Here is a 16740-nt window from a genome sequence, read left to right as displayed (position 1 = left end):
ACAAAATAGAGGGGGGAGAGAGACAGCACAAAAGAGAGGGGGAGAGAGACAGCACAAAATAGAGGGGGGGGAGAGACAGCAGAAAAGAGAGGGGGAGAGAAAGCACAAAGAGATGGCTGAGAGAGACAGCACAAAAGAGATGGGGGAAAGAGGCAGCACAAAAGAGAGGGGGAGAGACAGCACCAAAGAGATGGGGGAGAGAGACAGCACAAAAGAGAGGGGGAGAGAGACAGCACAAAAGAGAGGGGGAGAGACAGCACCAAAGAGATGGGGGAGAAAGACAGCACAAAAGAGAGGGGGAGAGAGACAGCACAAATGAGAGGGGGAGAGATACAGCACAAAAGAGAGGGGGAGAGAGATAGCACAAAAGAGAGGGGGAGAGAGACAGCACAAAAGAGAGGGGGAGAGAGACAGCACAAAAGAGAGGGGGAGAGAGACAGCACAAAAGAGAGGGGGGAGAGACAGCACAAAAGAGAAGGGGAGAGAGACAGCACAAAAGAGAGGGGAGAGAAACAGCACACAAGAGAGGGGGGAGAGAGACAGCACAAAAGAGAGGGGAAGAGAGACAGCACAAAAGAGAGGGGAAGAGAGACAGCAAAAAAGAGAGGGGGAGAGACAGCACAAAAGAGATGGGGGAGAGGCACAGCACAAAAGAGAGGGGGAGAGAGACAGCACAAAAGAGAAGGGGAGAGAAACAGCACACAAGAGAGGGGGGGAGAGACAGCACAAAAGAGATGGGGGAGAGAGACAGCACAAAAGAGAGGGGAAGAGAGACAGCACAAAAGAGAGGGGGAGAGACAGCACAAAAGAGAGGGGGAGAGAGACAGCACAAAAGAGAAGGGGAGAGAAACAGCACACAAGAGAGGGAGGAGAGACAGCACAAAAGAGAGGGGGGAAAGACAGCACAAAAGAGAGGGGATAGAAACAGCACACAAGAGAGGGGGAGAGAAACAGCACACAAGAGAGGGGGAGAGAGACAGCACAAAAGAGAGGGGGGAGACAGCACAAAAGAGAAGGGGAGAGAAACAGCACACAAGAGAGGGGGGAGAGACAGCACAAAGAGATGGGGGAGAGAGACAGCACAAAAGAGATGGGGGAAAGAGGCAGCACAAAAGAGAGGGGGAGAGACAGCACAAAAGAGAGGGGGAGAGACAGCACAAAAGAGATGGGGGAGAGAGACAGCACAAAAGAGAGGGGGAGAGAGACAGCACAAAAGAGAGGGGGGAGAGATAGCACAAAGGAGAAGGGGAGAGAAACAGCACAAAAGAGAGGGGAAGAAAGACAGCACAAAAGAGAAGGGGAGAGACAGCACAAAAGAGATGGGGGAGAGACAGCACAAAAGAGAGGTGGAGAGAGAGCACAAAAGAGATGGGGGAGAGAGACAGCACACAAGAGAGGGGGGAGAGACAGCACAAAAGAGAGGGGGAGAGAGACAGCACAAAAGAGAGGGGGGAGAGACAGCACAAAAGAGAGGGGGAGAGACAACACAAAAGAGATGGGAGAGAGAGACAGCACAAAAGAGAGGGGGAGAGAGACAGCACAAAAGAGAGGGGAGAGACAGCACAAAAGAGATGGGGGCGAGAGACAGCACAAAAGAGAAGGGGAGAGAAACAGCATAAAAGAGAGGGGGGAGAGACAGCACAAAAGAGAGGGTGAGAAACAGCACACAAGAGAGGGAGGAGAGACAGCACAAAAGAGATGGGGGAGAGAGACAGCACAAAAGAGATGGGGGAGAGAGGCAGCACAAAAGAGATGGGGGAGGGAGACAGCACAAAAGAGATGGGGGAGAGAGACAGCACAAAAGAGAGGGGGAGAGAGGCAGCACAAAAGAGAGGGGGAGAGAGACAGCACAAAAGAGAGGGGGAGAGACAGCACAAAAGAGAAGGGGAGAGAAACAGCACAAAAGAGATAGGGGAGAGAGACAGCACAAAAGAGATGGGAGAGAGAGGCAGCACAAAAGAGAGGGGGAGAGAGACAGCACAAAAGAGAGAGGGAGAGAGACAGCACAAAAGAGAGGGGGAAAGAGCACAAAAGAGAAGGGGAGAGAAACAGCACAAAAGAGAGGGGGGAGAGACAGCAGAAAAGAGAGGGGGGAGAGAGACAGCACAAAAGAGATGGGGGAGAGAGACAGCACAAAAGAGATGGGGGAGAGAGACAGCACAAAAGAGAAGGGGGATAGAGACAGCACAAAAGAGAGGGGGAGAGAGACAGCACAAAAGATATGGGGGAGAGAGACAGCACAAAAGAGAGGGGGAGAGAGACAGCACAAAAGAGATGGGGAGAGAGACAGCACAAAAGAGAGGGGGAGACAGCAGAAAAGAGAAGGGGAGAGAAACAGCACAAAAGAGAGGGGGGGAGACAGCAGAAAAGAGAGGGAGAGAGAAACAGCAAAAAGAGAGGGAGGAGAGACAGCACAAAGAGATGGGGGAGAGAGACAGCACAAAAGAGATGGGGGAAAGAGGCAGCACAAAAGAGAGGGGGGAGAGAGACAGCACCAAAGAGATTTGGGAGAGAGACAGCACCAAAGAGATTGGGGAGAGAGACAGCACAAAAGAGAGGGGGAGAGAGACAACACAAAAGAGAGGGGGAGAGAGAAAGCACAAAAGAGAGGGGGAGAGACAGCACAAAAGAGAAGGGAAGAGAAACAGCACACAAGAGAGGGGGGAGAGACAGCACAAAGAGATGGGGGAGAGAGACAGCACAAAAGAGATGGGGGAAAGAGGCAGCACAAAAGAGAGGGGGAGAGACAGCACAAAAGAGAGGGGGAGAGACAGCACAAAAGAGATGGGGGAGAGAGACAGCACAAAAGAGAGGGGGAGAGAGACAGCACAAAAGAGAGGGGGAGAGATAGCACAAAGGAGAAGGGGAGAGAAACAGCACAAAAGAGAGGGGAAGAGAGACAGCACAAAAGAGAAGTGGAGAGACAGCACAAAAGAGATGGGGGAGAGACAGCACAAAAGAGAGGGGGAGAGAGAGCACAAAAGAGATGGGGGGAGAGAGACAGCACACAAGAGAGGGGGGAGAGACAGTACAAAAGAGAGGGGGAGAGAGACAGCACAAAAGAGAGGGGGGAGAGACAGCACAAAAGAGAGGGGGAGAGACAACACAAAAGAGATGGGAGAGAGAGACAGCACAAAAGAGAGGGGGAGAGAGACAGCACAAAAGAGAGGGGAGAGACAGCACAAAAGAGATGGGGGCGAGAGACAGCACAAAAGAGAAGGGGAGAGAAACAGCATAAAAGAGAGGGGGGAGAGACAGCACAAAAGAGAGGGTGAGAAACAGCACACAAGAGAGGGAGGAGAGACAGCACAAAAGAGATGGGGGAGAGAGACAGCACAAAAGAGATGGGGGAGAGAGGCAGCACAAAAGAGATGGGGGAGGGAGACAGCACAAAAGAGATGGGGGAGAGAGACAGCACAAAAGAGAGGGGGAGAGAGGCAGCACAAAAGAGAGGGGGAGAGAGGCAGCACAAAAGAGAGGGGGAGAGAGACAGCACAAAATAGAGGGGGAGAGACAGCACAAAAGAGAAGGGGAGAGAAACAGCACAAAAGAGATAGGGGAGAGAGACAGCACAAAAGAGATGGGAGAGAGAGGCAGCACAAAAGAGAGGGGGAGAGAGACAGCACAAAAGAGAGAGGGAGAGAGACAGCACAAAAGAGAGGGGGAGACAGCACAAAAGAGAAGGGGAGAGAAACAGCACAAAAGAGAGGGGGGAGAGACAGCAGAAAAGAGAGGGGGAGAGAGGCAGCACAAAAGAGATGGGGGAGAGAGACAGCACAAAAGAGATGGGGGAGAGAGACAGCACAAAAGAGAAGGGGGAGAGAGACAGCACAAAAGAGAGGGGGAGAGAGACAGCACAAAAGATATGGGGGAGAGAGACAGCACAAAAGAGAGGGGGAGAGAGACAGCACAAAAGAGAGGGGGAGACAGCACAAAAGAGAAGGGGAGAGAAACAGCACAAAAGAGAGGGGGGGAGACAGCAGAAAAGAGAGGGGGAGAAAAACAGCAAAAAGAGAGTGAGGAGAGACAGCACAAAGAGATGGGGGAGAGAGACAGCACAAAAGAGATGGGGGAAAGAGGCAGCACAAAAGAGAGGGGGAGAGAGACAGCACCAAAGAGATTGGGGAGAGAGACAGCACCAAAGAGATTGGGGAGAGAGACAGCACAAAAGAGAGGGGGAGAGAGACAACACAAAAGAGAGGGGGAGAGAGACAGCACAAAAGAGAGGGGGAGAGACAGCACAAAAGAGAAGGGGAGAGAAACAGCACAAAAGAGAGGGGGGAGAGACAGCACAAAAGAGAGGGGGGAGAGACAGCACAAAAGAGAGGGGAGAGAAACAGCACACAAGAGAGGGGGAGAGACAGCACAAAAGAGATGGGGGAGAGAGACAGCACAAAAGAGAGGGGAAGAGAGACAGCACAAAAGAGAGGGGGAGAGACAGCACAAAAGAGATGGGGAAGAGAGACAGCACAAAAGAGAGGGGGAGACAGACAGCACAATAAAGAGAAGGGGAGAGAAACAGCACAAAAGAGAGGGGAGAGAGACAGCACAAAAGAGAGGGGATAAACAGCACACAAGAGAGGGAGGAGAGACAGCACAAAAGAGATGGGGAGAGAGACAGCACAAAATAGATGGGGGAGAGAGGCAGCACAAAAGAGAGGTTGAGAGAGACAGCACAACAGAGAGGGGGAGAGACAGCACAAAAGAGATGGGGGAGAGAGACAGCACAAAAGAGAGGGGGGAGAGACAGCACAAAAGAGAGGCTGAGAGAGCACAAAAGAGAGGGGGAGAGAGCACAAAAGAGAGGGGGGAGAGAGCACAAAAGAGATGGGGGAGAGAGCACAAAAGAGATGGGGGAGAGAGCACAAAAGAGATGGGCGAGAAACAGCACAAAAGAGAGTGGGGAGAGAGACAGCACAAAAGAGAGGGGGAGAGACAGCACAAAAGAGAGGGGGAGAGAGACAGCACAAAATAGATGGGGGAGAGAGACAGCACAAAAGAGAGGGGGAGAGAGCACAAAAGAGAGGGGGGATAGAGAGAGAGAGCAAGGGGTGTACACAGGCTTTAGGACTAGTACAATATATTTGACATCTATATTTCATCTGCTGTAGTATGTATGTATGTATAGGATTTCAGTATTAATATGCCTTTTAGGAGCCATGACAATATGTTTATTTATCTATTTCTATTTACAATATTGGACATTGGGTTATATATGCAGTCAGATGGATACATATAGAACAAAGGATGTAGTTAGACACGAGTAACTAGACATTAAATAATAAATGTGTGCTCTAGTTTATATAAGCTGGTCGATTAATCTATCTTAAGTATCACTGTGCCCGTGCTAGTTATGACTGATTTCAGTGATGCACAACTTTCTTAACCAATAAGGATGATTTTAGTGTTTTTTAAACAAGTGGAAATGTACACCTGTCAGGCTATGATTACGGTAGATTCTCGAAACACGTAAGCCTATGTGAGAGGTTGACCCCTAGTTCTGGTGTTGCACTTTTCTATATCATTCCTGTCCTAGCTTTATTATCCCATCTCAGCCTTCACACCTCTAAAATATACGTATTCAGGTCATGGTATCTTTCCTTGTAAGTCGATTGGTTTGATTGTTTAGACCATGTATTAGTTAGTAGTCTCCTTTTTAGAGTGTCTAGTTTATGTATAGTTGTCTGGAAATACGGTCCTAGAACTGTACACAGTACTTATAGGGACAATGACCACTAGATTTATCTTTGCATAAATGTTTTGTAAATTAACCATTTATTTAGCCCATCTGGGAGTGATTTTGTAACAATGTATAGTTTTGCTTATTTTTTAATAACATTGTGCTGATTTTCAGACTCCGCACCAAGCCCCAACATATACTCATGTCTTCACATTCCTGTTGCTCCTGTTTGTATAATCAGTCTTTTCATATGTAGGGAAGGGGGGAGTGTCTGATCTTCATGTTTTCCCAGCCCATTTTACTGGGTGCCCCAGTCTAAACTCATCAACAGTGTTAAACTGGGAGCTTCTAAGTAAGTTTTTAAAAGGTTTTATACTGGATTTTTAGATCAGTATCCATGCATATTCTTCTTTTTAGTAGTGTTTATTACATGCAGTTATATGAAAAATAGTGTTTACAGTACCTTTAAGACGTAACCTCACTAGTGACATCAGAATCTCACTTTTTTGCTGCTAATACATTCTGCATTATACTGGCTTTACCTGCTGTGTTGCTGCATTGCTTACCAACCTTCATGCTATATGAAATAATAATTCCTAAGACCCCTTTCTCTCAGGAGAGTACCTTTGATTTTATAATTAATAATTAGTGTGGTGTCAAATTTTAGATCATTTAGTTTTCGGTTTAACTTACCCTATTTATTGGGTCTATCCCTTCTCGGGAACTGCTATGAAGGCAAAAACTGAAAAATACCACATAACAATTTATTTTGATCACCAAACATCACAGTTAACAGTAATTAAATCTTGCACAAGATTAGCAGAATGTAAGGACAGTTGCTTATAAATGCCCATTACACCCAGCACTGATAGAGCGCAGTGTTTTTCCATTTAACATCTCATTGCATGACGGCAATTATTAAAGCAAAGTGATCATAAGATACAGCCCCATGGTTTGATTTCCTTTCTTCCAAATCTATGGTTTCAATCTTGTAGCCTATGTCCCTGAGAGCTTTACTTATAAAGGCTTCATCCAGTTTTAGTATGTGAAAGTGATGTTCCCCAACTGTGAAATATGAAGCATTTAACACAACATACATTATAAGATGACCGCCTGGTGTTAGCCATCTTGAGACCTTCTTCAGCATTGTCAAGACGTCATCATGGGTCTTGCTGATAATTTCCAGGCAACAACCAATAAATATACAGTCGACTTTTGGAAGCACAACCGGATCTGTTGGATTTTCTTTGGTCAGATCATATTTCAGAATTCGTTTAATTAATGTTTTTACTTTTTCTTCCCTTTTCTTCCACTCCTCACTAAAAAAATATAAATATTTACAGCCAATCAGATGAAATCAGATATGAAATCTATTAACTGACAATGGTACTTATTCTCCCTCTGCACTCTCTACACATACAGACTATGGGGCCGAATTATCATTGTGCGAGCATACATGATGCGATATTGCGGATCATGTACTCTGCACATCGATAAATACCGACAGCATACGCTCTCGGCATTTATCATTGCACCAGCAGTTCTTGTCAACTGCTGGTGCAATACCGCCCCCTGCAGATTCACAGCCAATCGACCGCTAGCAGGGGTTGTCAATCAACCCGATCGTATTCTTAAGTCAATCAGCTTCCATCCTGCTAGACCCATAAACTACACAGAGCCTGTAGCTGCTGCTCTGAATATGGTGCAAGAATATAATCCAAGTTTGTATACATTCAACAAGATCACACCCCGAATAGTCTATGTTAGTCATAAAAGCTCAGATTGAATAATCAGATAAGTACCCAAAACCCACTGTAATTAACCAATCAGGTTTTCAGCAGCTTTGCCCTGTGATAATCTGACTAATATTGAAATTACTTTAAAGTGACACTTAACAGTAAGAAAATGATGATGTACTCATTCCAATGATTTAGCCTGAGAATAATATTCAGAAGTATGTATTTATAAAGAAATAAGTTTAAAAATTAAAAACCAAACAGCAAGGTTTAGTGTTCATGATACAATGGGAGCGGCCATATTGAATCCTACGTTTCCTTTTCTACTGAAGCCAGTTAGAGACTGCTTTGAAAACATACTGCAAGCTTAGCTCCGGAGTGCAAAAATGTCCCCTAATGGCTAGGTTTGTGCAATGCCAGGAACACAGAGCGCTTACCTGCTGCACTCATATGGCCTTGAATCCAAGCTTGTAAGGCAACATGAGCCCACCCTTAATAGTCTATGGGTGGGTGGTACACTCTGGTGTCTGCAGCACAGAAGCTGATTGGGTGTGCTGGAAGTGTGGGTTAGCACCCAGTATTTGGTAAAGTGCAAACATAGCCTTTAGGAGCTGTTTCAGCCATTGGAAGATGACCTCTGTAGATTTTACAGCTTTTAAAAAGACATTAAACACATTGAGATGATAATATATAATGCTAAATTGTTTATATAAATAACTGCAATATACTGTCATTATTTATTTTGTCCCCCTTTCCTGTAATTCCATTCTGACGTGAGCTTTTCAGTCCTTGTTAGAAATGGAAGTGCAGAACACTGTTATATTCCCCACAGCCATTGGCAGCACACTCTAGTGACCTATTTATAGCTGTCCCTAATTGGCCACAGCAGAGAAGGTAACCTTAGTTACAACATAGCAGCTGTTAAGTTTAGCATGGCAGCTGTCAAGATGGCAGTCAAGTTTAGCATGCTCCACCCCCCCCCCCACCTTATCAGTGTCCTACTCCAAACCTTGTGGTATCATATAACAAAGTGTGCGCGTGATGATAATTACTTATGCAAGTAAGGGGAGCGGTTGAGGAGGGACAGCAGGTAATGCTATTGTTTGTTGCCAAGAGGATTTCTTTGACAACTTCGTCGCCTGGCTTCCTCACTTTCTCTCTTAAAATATACCAACCCTAATTCTTGGGGACTTCAACATTCCCATTGAAAACCCATCTGCCCCCGCTGCCTCTAAAACTTCTTTCACTCACATCCTCCTTCAGTCTCTCACAATCCACCCTACTCCCAACTCACTGTGATGGACACTCCATCAACCTGGTATTTTCCTACCTCTGTTCTATATCTGACACCACCTGTTGCCCTTTTCCCATTTCAGACCATCACCTGGTCACCTATAATATTAATGCAAAAGCTAAACCCACTTCTCCATCCTGCCCCCGCACCTGCAGAAATACAAATGCTGTGGACCCGCTCCAATTTTAAAAAATCATTCAAAATCTCCTCAAACCCTAAACTACTCTTTTCCACCTTTAACTCTCTCCTCTACCGACCTGCTCCACCACCCCCGTCTGTCTTTAGTGTTCCAGCCCTGGCAGGCTACTTTTTAAACAAAACACGTATTATCCGAAGCAACCTCCCAACACCAACCTGCAATATTCAAACAACAGGCCCAATTACTTGCTCTGCCACCCTCTCTATCTTCCATCCAGCCACTGAGAATGAAGTTTCTTCCTTACTATCTTCCTCACGCCTCACTACCTGCCTACTCAACCCTATCCTAATACCCTCCCTATCTTCCACCCTCACTCCTGCTCTTACCCACATCTTCAACCTATCTCTCTCTATCGGCTCATTCCCATCTTCTTTCAAACATGCAAAAGTCACTCCCATACTCAAAAAACCCTCCCTCAACCCTAATTCTCCTGAAAGCTACTACCCCATATCACTGCTTCCACTAACATCAAAACTCCTTGAAAAACTAGTTTACAATCGCCTAACCCACTTCCTGTCCGCCAACTCCTTGCTTGACCCACCGCAATCTGGATTCCGCCCAAAACACTCAACTGAGACTGCCCTTACCAAGGTTACAAACGATCTTCTCTCTGCAAAAAATATTGGCCAATGCTCTATACTCATCTTACTCGACCTCTCAGCTGCCTTCGACACAGTTGACCACCCCCTCCTCCTACAGACCCTTAGCTCTTTTGGCCTCTGTGACACTGCTCTTTCCTGGATTCACTCCTATCTTTCTCACAGATCTTTTTCTGTGTCATTTGCCTGCGACTCCTCCTCTCCTATGCCTCTGTCTGTTGGAGTACCTCAAGGATCTGTTCTGGTTCCTCTACTCTTCTCCATCTATACTTCTTCGCTGGGTAAACTTATCAACAGTTATGGCTTCAAATATCACCTCTATGCTGAAACACCCAGATCTACCTCTCCACCCCTGCTCTCTCTCTCTCTGTCCTTTCTCATGTCAGCAACTGCTTATCTGGTATTTCTTCCTGGATGGCCTCTCACCACCTAAAGATTAACATGTCCAAGACTGAGCTCCTTCTTATCCCCCCCTCAAGCTCTATGCCGACTTCTGACTTCTCTATCCCTGTTGACGGCATCACCATTTCCCCATCGCCCCAAGTCCGCTGCCTCAGAGTCACACTTGACTCAAATCTATCCTTCGTCCCCCATATCCAATCACTTTCTACATCCTGCTGCAAACATCTACGCAATATATCCAAAATTCGCCCTTTTCTGAGCGCTGACACCACAAAGCAAATAATCCACTCCCTTGTTATCTCCCGACTTGACTACTGCAATAAACTACTTGCTGGACTTCCTCTTTCCCACCTCTCCACCCTTCAATCCATCCTAAATGCCTCTGCCAGGCTGATCCACCTTTCCCGTCGATCTGTATCTGCTGCACCTCTCTGCGAGTCCCTTCATTGGCTCCCCATTCACAGCAGAATTAAATTCAAAATTCTCACCCTTACATACAAAGCTCTCACCAACGCCGCTCAGCTCTACCTATCCTCTCTAATACACAAGTATACTCCAGCCCGTCCACTAAGATCCAACAATGACCTGCTCCTTGCATCTGCAACTATCACCTCCTCTCATGCTAGACTGCAGGACTTCTGTTGTGCAGGACCTACCCTCTGGAACACTCTCCCCCGTGCTGTCAGGCTTTGCCCTAATCCGTCTTCCTTTAAATGTTCCCTGAAGACTTTTCTGTTTAGGGAAGTCTACCGCCCAACTCAATAATAAATTAATTTCACTTACCTAGCATTTCCCTCATCTAACTCTGTATTAACATCTTTCCCAATCTTGCAGTCCTCACCTCTTGTTTCTCAACCTCCTACCCTTCTAGATTCTAAGTTCCCATGGGAATAGGGCCCACAATCCCTCCTGTATGTGTTTGTAAATTTTGTCCTGTCTCTTACAAGTCTTGTATTGTTTTATTTAAATTAATTGTATCCATGGACAGCGCTGCGGAATATGGTGGCGCTTCATAAATAAAGTATAATAATAATAATAAGAGGCTTGCATGTTTCTATTGGGATAATGTCACATGCTTTGTGAAAGCTTCATCATTATACTGTGCACTGCTTTAGTCAGGCGTCATGTGACTCTGCTCTCTACTGTGCATGTGCACAAATGCATTCTGCCATAGCTATGGTCTGTATAGCAGCTCAATATATGGAAATGCCCAGGGGGAGCTTGCTGCAAACAAAACTATGGGGCCTATCTATCAAGCTCCAGATAGAGCTTGAGGCCCCGTGTTTCTGGCGAGCCTGCAGGCTCGTCCAGAAACACCATCTATGAAGCAGCGGTCTAAAGCCCGCTGCTCCATAACCTGTCCGCCTGCTCTGAGCAGGCGGACAGAGATCGCCGCAATTCAACCCGATCGAGTACGATCGGGTTGATTGACACCCCCCTGCTGGCGGCCTATTGGCCACGATTCTGCAGGGGGCGGCGTTGCACCAGCAGCTCTTGTGAGCTGCTGGTGCAATGCCGAATACGGAGAGCGTATTACTCTCCGTATTCAGCTAGGTCTGGCGGACCTGATCCGCACTGTCGGATCAGGTCCGACAGACTTTGATAAATAGAGGCCTATGCCTCAATTAAAGGGGTTAATGGGGGTTAAAACAGAAACGGTTTGGCAGGTAAGCTTTGGCTGCATTATATATTTAGAAACATGTTATTTCATACTGTTTATGTCTCTTTAATATGCATTAGATATGTGCTGTTTTTATTTTTTTCATAGTGACTTCTTTATAAATGTCCACATAGGATCAGGTCTTTAATCAGGGTGTCACATAAATTGAAATTTACATCAAACGTGCAGCTGGTGAGCAACCTGGATATTAGAAATATACTTAACCCTTTGCGTTCTGCAGCAAACTTGAACATATGCGACCAATCATGGGCGGCGTCGTGTGTATTTATCCATTTCTCCAATTCCTTTATGCAAATGTCATTAAATTCCAACATGGTGACATCATTAAAGAACTCAGACAATGGAATAAGAGGATAAACAATGCTACCAATTTCCATACAAATCAAACGTTCACCTTTAATGCAGCCTGTAGGAAAGGATAAGATTTGTTAGCAAACAGAATAATGACAACCTGATTTGTGGTTGTTGGTTCTATGTTATCTACATGTGTTTTACTGACAAAGACGTCCAACAATCAACCAATTTTTGGATACATCAAAAGTCTGTAGATGGCAAATACATTAATATTGTTCTCTATTTATTATTTATTATTTTAAAAAAATCTTAATTTTTTTAATTAACAAATACCAATTGATTAAAGGACCCCAAAACCCCAAATTTTCTTTCATGATTCAGATAGAATCATTTTTTTTTATCTTTTTTATTTATATTTCAACAGTGTATACAATTAGAAATAAGCAGAATACATTTTTTCTGATCACCTTGCAGGGTATGAAGAAAAAAAAAAAGAAAAAGAAAAAGAAAAAATCTCTACAGTCGTGACAGATTGATTTTGTTCTATATCTGAGAACTAAGTCCCACGAGGCAATACTTTAAAAGTTAAGATATACAATAGGGAACTTGAACAGTTGAAATTCAATATATATTTACATCCTATCCTCCTTAATCGATCCTTCACTGTTGAGCTTTTTAACTAAACTAAAATAACACACACACATTAACCCCCCTAGTGAAAAAAAAAAAAAAAGAAATCCCAATCTCTATATTCCAACATATAGAAAACCAATTTTTTGATACAACCTTGCTCCTAGAGGGGCTGTGAGTATGACCCAAAAAAGGATAATATTTCTAAACTAGCCTAAGTCTTACATGTATAATAATGTTAAAATTTGGTCTTGGCAGCATGTTTGCTTCTCTGTTATTCCTAAACTATTCTTACTATTCTTAATCCTTGACATGTATTTAATGTGTAATTAGGCCGAGATCATGTTTCTGTACAGTGATGGTTTATATTTTAATAAACCTCATCTCACACTTATGAGAAGGGAAGGAGAGAACAAGGAGGAAGAGAAGAAAAAAAAAAAAAAAGAAAAAAAGAGAAAAAAGGGGATTGTCCATCTCTCTCCCCCCACTCCCCCTACCAAACTCCCAGAAGTACTAATTCTGAGTTTCGAAAGGGGAAGATCATATAATCAATTTCATTTTCCGAGAGTGATTTGATATACACTGCCCATTTATTAAAGAAACTCTTTATGTCCTCTTCGTTATCTAAGTCTGTGTCCTTCTGTTCTAACACACATTGTTTTTTCAAGCAGTTCTGAATTTCAGAGACACTGGGTACAGAGCGCATTTTCCATTTTTTACAAATCAAATACCTAGTGGCTAAAATAGAGGTAGAGACCAACTTATCCTGTGGGAGACATTTCTTTAAGTTGTCAAGACACAGTATTATCTGATAGAGGGAGAAAGTCACTGGGGGGATTTTCAACACATTATTTAGCCAATATTCTAGTTTACGCCATACTTTTCTGATTTTTGGACATAGCCAGAACATGTGTACAATATCGGCTGCTGGGAGTGAGCATTTCGGGCATCTGTCGAATTCCAAGTTGTGCATCCTGTGACCTTTCTCCGGAGTGAAGTATGCTCCATGTAGTAATTTGATATGTACTTCCCGCCATGTGGCAGATAGAGTTATCTTTGCTACTTTACTTATGGATTGCTGTAAGGTTTTTGAATCCACTAAGTTCTGTTCTAAGATTGCCGACCATTTTAAAGCAAGCTTTGCCAAGAATGGAGTTCCCCTGTTGATGGACATGAGATGATAGCACATGGAAATGGACATCTGACCAGATCTATTGAGTATAAGCCATTTCTCTAAAAGACCTAGTGACCATGACCAGCCTGTTTCTCGAGTCGTGTCAGATAGAAAATGTCTTACCTGCAAGTAGGCAAAAAAGTCCTTGTTAAGCAGATTAAACTGCGATTTCAACTCTTGAAAAGTTTTGATCTGTTTACTATGCCCGTCGGTCAGCATACATAACTTATTTAGGCCTTTCTGATGCCATCGGGAGAAGACCTCAGAATGTAACCCAGGTTGGAATCTTGGGTTACCTATCAAGGGTAAATAATTGGATAACTTGGGATTAACTGAGAGGAGTTTTGATATCTTCCACCAGGCCTTAATCGGATTGACAATCGTTTTAAATCCCTTGATCTCTGGTGGTATCTCTTTAGGTGGGGAGTGGAGAAGAGCTAAGGGAAGATATGGGTCGCACATATTCGATTCAAGGTGATTATTTAAGATGTAATCCTTAGATAGAATCCATCCTGTTGCTATCCGTGCCAGGAAACTAAGATTGTAAGCTCTAATGTCTGGGACAGCCAGACCTCCGTAATCCCGTGGAAGGGAGAGTTTAGTGTGCGAAATCCTTGCTTTTTTCCCCTGCCAAAGAAAATGACCTATTGAACTATTCAGCAAGCGTACATCTTTTTCATTAAGAATTAGTGGAACGTTCTGGAGAATATATAATAATTTAGGGAGAAGGACCATTTTCCAAAAGGCAATTCGCCCTGAAAGTGATAGTGGTAGACTGTGCCATATTCTAAGTTTTTCTCTAATTTGTTTCAGAATTGGGGGTATATTATATTCATATAGATCTCCGGACTTTACCGGAATATTTATCCCTAGATATCTAAAGGAGTCTTTCACTATTTTGAACGGATTATCTACACATGAGTCAATATTCTTCTGGATCCATAAAATTTCCGATTTGGATGCGTTTATCTTATAACCAGAAAAAGTACCATATTGGTCAATTATCTGCATGAGCTTAGGAATGTTGGTGTTAGTATTGGATAAATATATCAACACATCATCAGCGTATAGTCCAATTTTGATCTCGTATTTTGAGATCTTTATACCTTCCAGGGTTTTCTTAATGAAATTTCCAGGGGCTCAGTCGCAACATCAAAGAGAAGTGGGGAGAGAGGGCAACCTTGACGTGTTCCTCTCTCCAGTGAAATTGGAGGGGAAACTAATCCATTGACTATCAGACTTGTAGCTGACTGCTTATATAGGTTCTCTATAAATTCTGAGAATTTCCCCTTAATTCCAAATTTAAGCAGTGAAGTGTTTAAATGTTTAAAAGTGACAGAGTCAAATTCTTTTTCTGCGTCAATGGAAAGGATAGCCATGTCCTGTGAATTCCCTCTCTCCTTTTTATCTTGTGAAATTTTTTCAAAATATTCCAGGATAGTTAGAACTTCTCTAATTTTTGCAGAGGAATTTCGATTATTTAGAAAACCAGCTTGATCTGAATGAATAATTTTAGGAAGTATAAGCGGAAGTCTAGAGGCTAAGATAGAAGTTATGATCTTATAATCAGAATTAAGTAAAGCTATTGGCCTATATGATTCCTTTTTTGACGGGTCCTTTCCTCCCTTAAGTATCAACGTGGTAAAAGAGGCAGAAAATGAGGATGTAGCGGGGTTTAGATAGAATCATTTTAAACAACTTTCCATTTTACTTTTGTCATCAAATTTGCTTCATTCTCTTGGTATCCTTTGCTGAAGGAGCAGTAATGCACTACTAGGGCAAGATTACATATGCGGCGTAGGTTTCAGCGCAACTGCTGTAACCCGCGTTGCCCGTAAATTCACAAATCGGGTGAATCACATAAACTGCGCCGGCAGATTATATTCTGTATATGAACTGCCCGGGCCTACATTTTAAAAATCAAATCTGTCTAAAAACAAAACAAAACAACAACACACGTCAAAACCCCTATATCCGCCATCCCTCCACATCATAACTACTAATAAAAGTGATTAACCCCTAAACTGCCAACCCCCACACATCACAATTTAACTCAATACACTATTAACCCCTAATATGCCAAACCCACATCGCAAAGTACATAATATAGTGATTAACCCCTAATCCATCAACCCCCACAATGCAAAATACCTAATTGCCTATTAGCCCCTAAGCCGCCACCCTCCACAATGCTAAGTACCTAATTAACCTGTTAACCCCTAAATCGCCACCCCCCACAATGCTAAGTATTATTCTAATAACTAAGCCCCCTAACCTAACACCCTGTCAGGCTTCTGTCCCTTTAACATTAGGGGTGTTAACTTCTTGCAACAGCCTTATAAAAAGCCTCCTCTTCTGTCATCTTCTAGTCTGTCATCTACAGCTGTCTGCTATCGCTCTGTTGAAAGCATCCTGGTAATTAATTTTGTGTTCCTGTCTGCTGCCGTTGTTCTGGTAAGAAGGCAAACTTTTGAAAAGAGCGAACCATGTCACTTCCTGTGACGTTTCATCAGCTGTTTCACACATTTTGGAGCTAATGCGCATGCGTGCCAACGTCATCACATACCTGGCCGCATACGTCACTGCTAAAATATTTAGTGCTGTGAAATTCAGGAACCCTTTATAGAGCGTATGCGTGTGACTCATGGAAAGCTGTTTATTAGGCTCCTCAGCAATATTCGGAACTCCGCCCCCACTGCGACTACTCCGATTACTTCTAATACTCTAAAGCTGAGTCTCCGTGCATGAGAAACTAACTGATTGGATCAGCCAATAGGATGAAAGTATCCTCTTCTTTGCATTCGGAACATCTGTAATGACGTAAGCATCGGTCTGTGTCGGACTGAGACCAGCAGATTGTATGTTACGTTACAAATTTCAACTTTTGCCGGTCTTTAGACTTTAATAAATGAGGCAAATCAAGCTCGCCAAAATTACGCTGCAGAATTCCAGCATATTTGTGGTTGAAGGCTTCATAAATAGACCTCTAAATCTTCACACACACACCCTAAATTAACCCGATTACAAAACACTAACATAAAATAAATAAAC

General features: G+C 43.7%; 1 protein-coding gene across 1 annotated transcript; it reads right to left on the bottom strand.

Moving 5' to 3' along the window:
• Nucleotides 1–6578: 6578 nt before the first annotated feature.
• LOC128636757 (indolethylamine N-methyltransferase-like) lies at nucleotides 6579–13552 on the bottom strand. The gene is made up of 3 exons (XM_053689737.1): nucleotides 13396–13552; nucleotides 11817–11997; nucleotides 6579–6999 (listed from the first exon to the last, which is right to left on the bottom strand). Exons 1-3 carry the CDS (start codon nucleotides 13550–13552, stop codon nucleotides 6579–6581), a joined length of 759 nt encoding a protein of 252 aa, XP_053545712.1.
• Between the last annotated feature and the right edge of the window lie 3188 nt (nucleotides 13553–16740).

The sequence above is a fragment of the Bombina bombina genome, chromosome 7 (genome assembly GCF_027579735.1).
Source record: "Bombina bombina isolate aBomBom1 chromosome 7, aBomBom1.pri, whole genome shotgun sequence".
Lineage (NCBI taxonomy): Eukaryota > Metazoa > Chordata > Amphibia > Anura > Bombinatoridae > Bombina > Bombina bombina.
This window is presented reverse-complemented; position numbering and strand designations above follow the sequence as displayed.

Excerpts from the sequence above, each read along its gene's own strand:
- LOC128636757 (XM_053689737.1), bottom strand. The coding sequence starts at position 13,552 with ATGGCGGGAAGTACATATCAAATTACTACATGGAGCATACTTCACTCC. Across the intron at positions 11,998-13,395 it reads TATGTCCAAAAATCAGAAAA|GCTGCATTAAAGGTGAACGT; the intron begins GTATGGCGTAAA and ends CCTTTCCTACAG. Across the intron at positions 7,000-11,816 it reads GATTGGTCGCATATGTTCAA|TGAGGAGTGGAAGAAAAGGG; the intron begins GTTTGCTGCAGA and ends ATATTTTTTTAG.